Source organism: Pygoscelis adeliae, unplaced genomic scaffold (genome assembly GCF_000699105.1).
Source record: "Pygoscelis adeliae isolate BGI_AS28 unplaced genomic scaffold, ASM69910v1 Scaffold120, whole genome shotgun sequence".
NCBI classification, from domain to species: Eukaryota; Metazoa; Chordata; class Aves; order Sphenisciformes; family Spheniscidae; genus Pygoscelis; species Pygoscelis adeliae.
Genome location: NW_008824032.1, coordinates 8,178,592 through 8,188,074, shown reverse-complemented (window position 1 = coordinate 8,188,074; position 9,483 = coordinate 8,178,592). Strand labels below are relative to the sequence as shown.

At 44.4% G+C, this 9,483-nt stretch overlaps 1 protein-coding gene and 1 non-coding gene across 2 annotated transcripts; one reads left to right on the top strand and one right to left on the bottom strand.

Moving 5' to 3' along the window:
• Positions 1 to 3: 3 nt before the first annotated feature.
• On the top strand, positions 4 to 8,895 carry CPOX (coproporphyrinogen oxidase; the record flags this gene model as incomplete). Its single annotated transcript, XM_009330647.1, has 6 exons — positions 4 to 46; positions 764 to 874; positions 1,825 to 1,966; positions 4,317 to 4,535; positions 6,279 to 6,383; positions 8,363 to 8,895. Coding segments are annotated over 6 exons (708 nt in total), but the record flags the coding sequence as incomplete, so codon positions are not given.
• Positions 8,896 to 9,376: 481 nt separating this feature from the next.
• On the bottom strand, positions 9,377 to 9,448 carry TRNAD-GUC. Its single transcript has one exon. It is a non-coding gene; the product is annotated as a tRNA-Asp (tRNA).
• Positions 9,449 to 9,483: the final 35 nt, after the last annotated feature.

Genomic DNA, 9,483 nt, shown 5'->3' with positions numbered 1-9,483 from the left:
GCGGGGCAGATGAGAAGCAGGGGGAAGTCTCTGAAGGCCAAAGACGGTAATGTGTCCGGCCGGGGAGGGGGGTGGGGGACCGGGAGGCGTTCACCCGAGTATTCCCGTGCGGGTACTTTGACAGCAGAGTCTGGCCTTTGAGCAGAACGAGAGGAAGGCCAGACTGATCAACGCTCAAGGGAAGATGTCATTTGTGTCATGGTGGTTTCCAAACAATAAGCCTGGCAGGTGGACTTTCCTATCCCTAAAAAACACTAGGCTTCAGAGTGCTTCTCCCTCTGTCTTGCCGCTTTAAGCAACGTACTGTAGGCCCAGGTTGCTTCTCAATAACGACGCTGTAGCTCGTCAGTGAAACAGCGCAGGAGTTATGTACCAAAGAGGTGGAGGGAGAGGACAAAAAGACCCAAAGGCTGAAGAGGATTCAACCCACATTCACGTAGCGAAGGGTAATTCTGAGGACTGGGGGTGGTGGAAAGCCTTAGCAGTCACTTACGTTTTAAGCAATCTTCATCTAATGGGTACTCTACCATATTGTTGCATTTTAGGACAAATACCAAAAAAAAGCATTGTTAGGTGCACAGTAGCGTGTGGATGAGAAGTAAGCTGAACATTGATTAGTAATTATGGTGACCCAACGTGAGAAGTTTTCTTGTAGCGGAACAGTAGCTTGGAACCTAAGGAAAAATAGCGATGTTCCTTAAATGGTAATAAATGAAGTTATGTGAAAAACCGAAAGCTTTTTTCTGCGCATCTTTTTATCTAGGCAAACTGCCGTTTTGCGCCATGGGTGTGAGCTCTGTTATCCATCCAAAGAACCCTCATGTTCCAACCATGCACTTCAACTACAGATACTTTGAAATTGAAGAAGCAGACGGTAAGAATTTTAATCCAATGAAGTACGTATGAAATGTGTGACTCCGCGTGAAGGAAGCGTGAACGCATGGCTAGCGTAAGAGGTTAAGAACCGGTCCAGGTTTGTTCCCAGCTGTGCCAAGAGTCTGTTGTGTAGCACTGTGTCTTGTAACCTCTGGGCCTTTGCCCATTTGTAAAATCAGTGTGATGTGTGCATCTGGTCCAGTAAAGGGGTTTGCAGTTTACTTTTTGCAGCGTAGACCAGGGGTTTCAGACTTAAGTTAAAGTGTAGGAGGTTATAAATAAGTGTAAAACATGTTCAAAGAAGCAAGTCTAGAATTTAGTAGAAGAAAGGTCTGTGAAGGGCTGGTAAGCATCTGGTCGGGATGCACCTTTGTCTCAGAGGCTGGGAGGACGTACTGTCAGAAACATCACTCTCTACGTGCACCATGCCTTTTTTCCCCCGAGTTTCTGCAACTTGCCGCTGTCAGAAGCAGGTGGTCTAACACTGACAGCCTGTCTGTACCAGTGTACGTACACTGTCACAAGCTCAAAGAGAGTTTTCTTTCAGTTATTTTGCCGGGGCATTAGGATCATTTCTAGTCAATTACTTCCCTGGATTTAATAAGGATGTTTCCTTTCTTTGGCATGCAGTAAGATGTGTCCGGATTCTTGAATAGGAGTTGCCAGCCCATCTTGTGAAATTGATATCCTATAGTCAGGGTCAGCGGTCCAAAATACTGAACAAATGGTTTTCACTGCTTTGAAATTTGTTTCATGTTTTCCTGAAGTCACTGGTCACCGTGCTACCTCGAACTCAAATTTTTCACGATGGATGTTTAGGAACACCACTGAATGATTTTTTTTTTTTTGTATTGTTAAAGTAGTTGTTAGTTCTTGGTGAACCACTAGCAACGTATTTCTGTTTGGAAGTTTAAAAGAAAAATGTTGCTGCTTGCCTCTCTCCTATAGGAACTAAACAGTGGTGGTTTGGTGGTGGGACTGACCTCACTCCAACGTACCTGAATGAAGAGGATGCCGTTCATTTTCACAAGACTCTGAAAGAAGCCTGTGACAAGCATGGTCTGAAGCTGTATCCCAAGTACAAGAAATGGTATGTGGGGAGAGGTGCACTTGGGTTTCTTTTGTGGGAGCAGAAGGCAGCACTGGATATTGCCAGTTAAGTGTACTCTAGGAACAGTAGGTTCTGCTGCCTTTTGAAAAGTATCAGCAGACCCTAATGAAAATCAGCAAATGTGCACTGGGACAAAATGTAATCTAAAACAGTCTCTTATTTACAGAGGCCTGAGTTTTTCAAATCAGAGGGCTGACGACTAGGATCATAAGTCTACAGCCTGAATAAAAACCAAGCTGACGCTACAAGGTTTTGTAAGCCACAGACTTCACTAGGCAACTTAAAAACTCCTTTTAGCCTCTGGTGTTAAACTAGGACAAGACTTTTGCCCCATGGACTTGCACTAATTCTGCTTACAGTGAACTCATGGTAAACGTGCATGACTTTAGCGTGAGCTCTTGAGCCAGCGCTGCAGTTCTGAAAATCCCATTCCAGTTTTTCTGCCTTCAGTCTGACCTTCATTACCTTTTTTTTTTTTTTTTTTTTTGGCAGGTAGGTAAAGGAGCTTGTCCTTAATGTAGAAGCTTCATAGTTTTGATGGAGCTGTACTTTTTTTCCAGTGACACATTCACTGAGAGTGCAACAGCATATTCTCTAAAGATGCAAACTTTGAATGTTCTTCCTGAGCTGAGAGATACAGGTGATGGGATCCTTCACTGTTCAGCGGGGGCTTGCTGCTCTGTGTCTGATAATCCTATCTGCTGCAAGCTGTGGTATCCAGGAAGGAGGGGTTACCCTTTTGTAAGCTACCAGGTCTTGTCTGAGGACAGGAGATAAAGTGGGAGTTGTAGCATGGGTGTGAACAACTTAGTAGAGAAGCACATCTTATAACCTTAAGACTACGTCTTGTTCTCTTGAGGAATTTTTGCATGGTAGTTCAGAGTGTCTGCCTTAATGGTCAGGTTGTTGGCAGCGTAAGCAGGCTAGTAATGCCAGCTGCAGGAGGTCGGAGAGAAAGATGCCTGTTCTTAGTCTGAGGGCAGTGAGGGGAGGACTAATTGTATCCCATGGACAAAGGCAGTTTTTTCAGTCCCGGCATGAGTGTTTGCTGTAAGCAGCAGCTGTGTAGGGGCAGGTGGTTCTCGCTGCCAGAGCAGTGTGAATCTCCTCTGAGCTTCTACTAATTAGCATTGCCCCTTTTCCCACCTTTCTCAAATGTAAAAGCTCTTGTTATGTTTACCATGCTGTCCTCCTGATGTAGCTTTAAGACTTTTGTCAGGCTTGTTCTCTTCTGCATTTGTGACTTACCCTTTTCTCCTAACTCTTCCTGCTGCTATAAAAAAAAAAAAAGCTGATCATCCCAGTGAATAAAAAAAATAGCATAGGTTATCTGTTATATCTCCACGTCTCTCTCGCTATGGCCATGCCATCTGTATTGCTCGAGAACAGCAACTGTGGATAGATACATGCATGGAAAACTAGTCCTAAAGGAAGGCAGGGTTTCCTTGCTGTTGATGGTTTCTGTTTCCTGCTTCCCTTCCATTTCTTCATCGTCGTGAAGACTTGCAGAGTCTTGCTGCCCAAGCAAGCAACTATGAGCAAGATAGGGTGTGGATACAATGAATCAGCTAATTTATAGTAATTGCACACCTACATACTCCCAGTAAATACAAAAGAGATTAATTGCCTCCCTATTGTAGGATAAGCTGCACTTACTCCTTCATAAACTTGAACATGAGCCGTGAAAAGCCACTGCTAGAATGACTCCATCTTCCAAGTTTAACTATTAAAAAGCCTTTTTCCAAGGAAGGCTGGCTCACTTTTGATTTTTCCTTAAGTGACGGTGGCTTTCTTATCTGGTCTTGGGTTTATAGGTTGTTTTAGTTTTGATGCAGAAAACCAATTCTTTCACTAGAATGGCAAAAACGATAAAGAAATTATCTTCCAAGTTTATTTTGAGTTCATCTAAAGGCTGTACAAATAATTTGGGATCTATATAAAAGTCTGGGAATCAAATCTAGAAAGAGTTTTGAAATCAGGTGTCCCTCCTCCTCGTAAGTAGAGGATATGGATTGGATCACTCCACGTGGAAGCATCTGCCATGGTGTTTGAGTGTTACGTGTTCAGTGACTGTGCAGTGATATGTAGCTTTGCAGGGACTGTTTAATCAGAGCTTTTACTGTAAGTGAACGCAGGAGTGCTTTCCAGGTGGTGCTGTACCGTCCTGGCTCTCAGCAGTCAGTGAAACAGTGCGGCACCCGGCACTGCAGGAACTGACTTTTCATCAGTATTTCACTAGTGCCATCCTGTGCCACGTAACTGTTTGGAGTTCTGCTCATTTCTTTGAATATTGTGGACCATATTAATAATTGTCTGCTACCTCTTCTAGGTGTGATGACTACTTCTATATCAAGCACCGTGGCGAGCGAAGAGGGATTGGAGGCATATTCTTTGACGACGTGGACTCTCCCTCCAAGGAGGAGGTATTCCAGTTTGTGAAGAGTTGTGCCAAAGCTGTTGTGCCTTGTTACATTCCCATTGTGAAAAGGCACTGCCATGACTCCTTCACACCAGAGGAAAAGCTATGGCAGCAGCTTCGGAGAGGACGGTGAGTACTAAAGGAGCAAAAGAATACACGAGAGGTGGATTATGCTGGCGAGAAAAAAATGAGCTAGTTCTTCACGGTTGCAGGGTTTGTTCTGTTGTGGTGTGGGCTAAGTTTGCGTAAGTGCTCTAAAGCCTGCCAGAGAATTTCAACATTTTTGTGTACAGAACTGTTTTTGAAATCCAGTGCCAGATTGCCAGGGAGGGTGCAAAGAAGGTACTAGCGCACCCTCATCTGTATGCCCCGCTCTCCCATGTTGCAGCACAAGCAACCCATACAAAATGCCACAGTTTCTCTGCAACTCCTTCAAAAACCAAGAAAAGCTGCTGCTTTGTAACAAGCAAAGGGGTGCGTGGTGTCCTGAATCCTGCCCTCTCCTGCAGCCCAGTGATGCGGGATACAGCACTGCACCATGACATGAGGAGTGTAAGGGTGAGGGAGTTGTGCTTCCTCCTCAGGAATAAAGCTAAACCCCAGAACGTCATGGAATAACTGTACCCAAGAGTACTTCCAGCTTCTTACGTACATATTTATGCTATCTGATCTTGGCATTGAGATGAGGACGCAGTGAACGTTTTGTAAAGGAATAAAGATACAGAGTGATTTTGTTTTTCTGGCGTGGTCCAAAGTCACTATAACTTAAAAGACTTTTGAGGATGCTTACTAATGTGAACAACTGTTAATGCTGCAAAAGCTTAAGTACATTGGTAGATACAGTTGTACTCCTTTGTCTATGTCCTGTGATTGTGTAAGCATATGGAGAAATGAGAACACCTGTGCTTTGTGCAGAACTGGGCAGTCTTTAGTTTCTGCCTCTTCTGCATAGAAATCTATGAGAGTGGCACAGAGAAGTATTCATAAGCATAAGCATTCAAGTTTAGATCACTGGCCTGCAGCAAGTATTCAAATAAGCACATATGCTTTATTTGGTGAGGCTGCTCCTGGGAGTGCTGGCCTTTCAGGATCCTGCTAAGGTTATAAGAGGGAATAGCTTCTTTAGGTTGCAGCCAGGACCAGCTCATGAGGTCTGCTTAGTTCCCTGCATCTGTTAGCAGGTTACTGGGCTACGCTAAGCTTTCCATTTCTGCAAATAGATAAGCGCTCCTCCCTTCCTGTACTTCTGTTAAGTACTAATACCTCAGTACTGGTTACTAAGATACCCCTGCTGAATTGTCACTGCTCTGGTCCTATGCTGGGGGCAGAAAACTCTCTATTCTGGCACTTAACAAGTCCCAGCCAGCACTCTGAAGCTGTCTGACTTCTGCTGCTTTTCAGCTCTCCCCAAGAAACAAAATCTTGTTCTGACCTTGCTGCTTACGTGTCTTTCAGCATGGGGGACTGCACAGTAGAGTTTTTCCTGTGGTCGTTTCCAGTTCCTTTAAGGCTCCTCTTATGTCTGGCACCACCGCAAAAAGGAGTACTAGCATAACCAAGCTAAACTTGGTGTCGAGCTTGCCAGCGGGGTTGAGGCCTAGGAGAAGTAAGCTATAGTATAGCACCATGCACAATGCTCTCCTTGAATAGTTTGCTCTCGTCTGTTACTTCCTATGCTTTGTGGAGTGGCAAGGTCACTCTTGCATTCCTATGCAGAGGATGCTAGAGAACAGTTGGCCCCAAACCAGGGTTCATTTTGACACCCAACACAGCAGAAAGGCTGGTTTTGTTTGGTGTCTGCTAGTTGAAGAAGGCACAAGGAACTTCTGATAATTACCTTGTTTTTCTGTTACATCTCTTCACTCCCCATAGGTATGTGGAGTTCAACTTGGTTTATGACAGAGGTACAAAGTTTGGCCTTCTGACACCAGGATCAAGAATTGAAAGCATTCTTATGTCTCTGCCACTGACTGCAAGGTAAGGGCATGGATATGTGGAGTTGCAGGTAGGCACTGTTCTTATTAAAACACTTTATAGGATTAAATCAAAGCTCTGTCCTGGTGTTGAGTCTCTTTAACAGTGGTTAGTTCATGCTTGATACAAGAACTGGCCAAATACATGCAGATGCTTCTCTGGGCTGCTACACTCGCGCAGTTGTCAGTAATGGTAAAAATATCTAGAACATAGCCTAGATATTTTCTGACAAAAAAAAAAAGTGGTATTTTTTGTGCTTAGTACCTCTTGATAGATTTCCCCTGCTCGCTCCATGGGTTTTTGTTTAGTAGCTCTTGGAAACCGTGTGAGCTTATGGCAGTCCTGACAAGCCTGTGGTAAGGAAGTCCCATGGTTTAACTGTGTTGTGTGAAAAAGTGCCTCTCTGTTTTCTACTCGCACCTGATGACCTCATTCAACTTTTCAGTGAGTAACCAGATTTTCTTCCTGTTCATTTTCTCCGTAACAGTTCTTATTTTACAGGCTTCTGTTTTTTTCATTGTCTGTTTTCCAGGCTGACAAGTCCCCCTCTTTTTAGTCTTTGTACAGTAGCTGTTCCATACCTTTGATCACATTTGCCACTTTTCTCTAGGCTTAAGTTTTCTATGCCCTTTCTGAACTGGGGATAAGGAGCAGACAACATAAGCTACATATGTGTATCCAAGATGCAGGTGTGCTGCTGACTCATACAGTGGCATAATGATGTTTTAATTCATTATTCCTTTCATAATCCTAATACGCTGTTTGCTGGTTTTGACTACTGCTAAGCATTCAGCTGGCTTTTTCATAGAATTGTTATGATGCCAAGATCTTTTCTGGGCAATAAAAGTTAACTCAGTCTCTTAACGTGTATGTAACTTTTTTCTGTGGGCATCACTTTAGATCAATCATCAACAGTGAATTTCACCTCCCATCTTATTGCTCAGTTGCTTGGCTCAATACTAACTCTCTTCAACTGCCTTTTTAGGTTTTAACCGACCTTGCTTAACCTTGCAATATCAGCAAACTGTCATTTACGGTTTCTGCCCCTTTTTAGGTTGCTTTTAGATATGCTGAGTAGCACAGGCCTTATCATGAATTTCATAAGACTCCATTAGTGACCTCCCTCCACTAGGATAACTGACCTTTGCTTGCTACCCCTTAACCATGAAGGCAGTTCTGGTCATACCATGTAGCTTCGTTCCACTGCCAACACCAGATGTGTCCCTCACCTGGTGGTGTAGCATGGTCCTACCTTTTGAATTCATTGCTGGGATGATCTGGTTTTGCTTGTTTTCATCAACATAAATAGCTCACTTAACAGCATGAATGGGTCCTTCCTGGGAGAAAAACATGGAAAAAGGTTGTACCCATCCCTTTGTGACTGCTGACACTTTTCTTCCTCTGTCATGCCTCTTAATTGCCTTTTCAATAAAAAGTGGTCTCTTATCAACTTCGTTTTTAAAACCAAGATTCAACAAGGACTTGTAGTGCTTCCAGTCCAGCTTCTGGAAAAACTTGCCCTGGGCGGCTGAAAAGATTGCGTCAGGATCAAATGATAAAATTTGACGCTGGCAATTTCCCTTACGACTCGTGTCCTCACTCTCTTTTGTCTGGGTTCTTTTTTGGCTCGTCTTCCTCGTGACACTAGTATGTCACAAAAGACTGCTAAAAGATCTTTGCAAATAAACCTGCGTGCATTGTGCGGTAGGGGGCATTGCTCTTTCTTTTTTCTTTGTTCTTCCAGCCTTTCCAGAAGTTGGGAAAAAGATCAAGCTAACATTTCTCCTGTCTCTTCCAGTGTTGTTATTTGGTTTTGATGAACTTAATGATTTGTTGCCATATCTGTCTACTTGACGTGAGAGTATCAACTGTGTATGCAGCTTTGCATCCTCAGAAAAGGCAACTCAAGTCCTAACACAGCCTGGTGCGGGAGAGGTGGCAGCCAGCTGGGCAGTCTGAGTGAGTTTCCCCTCTCCCTGCAGGTGGGAGTACATGCACACCCCTCCAGAGAGCTCAAAAGAAGCAGAAATCCTGGAGGTTCTCCGCAATCCCAAAGACTGGGTGCACTGACACGGATCGTGAACAAGATGGATTGCTTACACTGAGCCATTATGAAAGAACAGGAACGCCTGCAAACCAGCTCATTCAAACTGCTGTTGCGTGGCGTTTTAGTATAGCTATTTATACTCTTACCTGGTGCCTTAATAATGCTGTAGACTTGTTATAACTTGCAAATATGTGAACTCATTCTTTAAGATTGATCAGCTAATGTTCTCACCCCCGTTGATGTTGCCTTGTGAAGGACTGGTGATACCCTCACAGGACTATTGTGCATGCTTAAGAACTTCCTCAACCGATTTGTTCGCAAAATGGTAAACTACTGTGAAGTGTTCTCCCAGTGGAATGAAAGCATTATCTGTGCCTAAATAGCACTGCTTACTCCTAGAAAATGTTGGAATGTTTTGGAAATTTTTTTTTTAAAGAATAAAGGGAATATTTGATACGATTTTAAACCTTAAAGTCTGCTTTACAGGAAGTTGTGAAAAAGGTGGTACTTAACTATGTTTTTTGAGGCTATCTACCTGGACTTGAGAAGGGGAAAGTGTCTTAAAATGTGCTGCGGTAGCATGACCTGACTGATCAGTAACTGGGAGATTCTGGCTTGGGGCCCGGGTCCCAGCCTTGCCTGATGAGAGCGGAAAGCTGACTGTCCATTTTGAGGAGAAAATCTTTCAGCACTGCCCATCTCAGCTGTGATCAGGACAGGATAGCAACCTGCCTCGGGCCAGCTCCTTTACCAGGGAGGTCAGAGACAGATAAGCAAGCTGTTGGGCGTTGCCCCCGAGGTCCTCCACGTAGCACTTCACGCTGCTCCCAGGGCCGGGCTGATTGTCCTTTTTTCCCCCCGGTACGAAGCTCGTCGAGGAGTCCCCGTGGGGAAAAGCAAGGGAGGCGGTCCCGTTCCCCGCCGCCCGGCTGAGAAAAGGCAGCGCTTTCTCCCCGTCGGGGAATCGAACCCCGGTCTCCCGCGTGACAGGCGGGGATACTCACCACTATACTAACGAGGAGTGAGCTGGAAGCGCTCGGGCTTCCCGCCAGGACG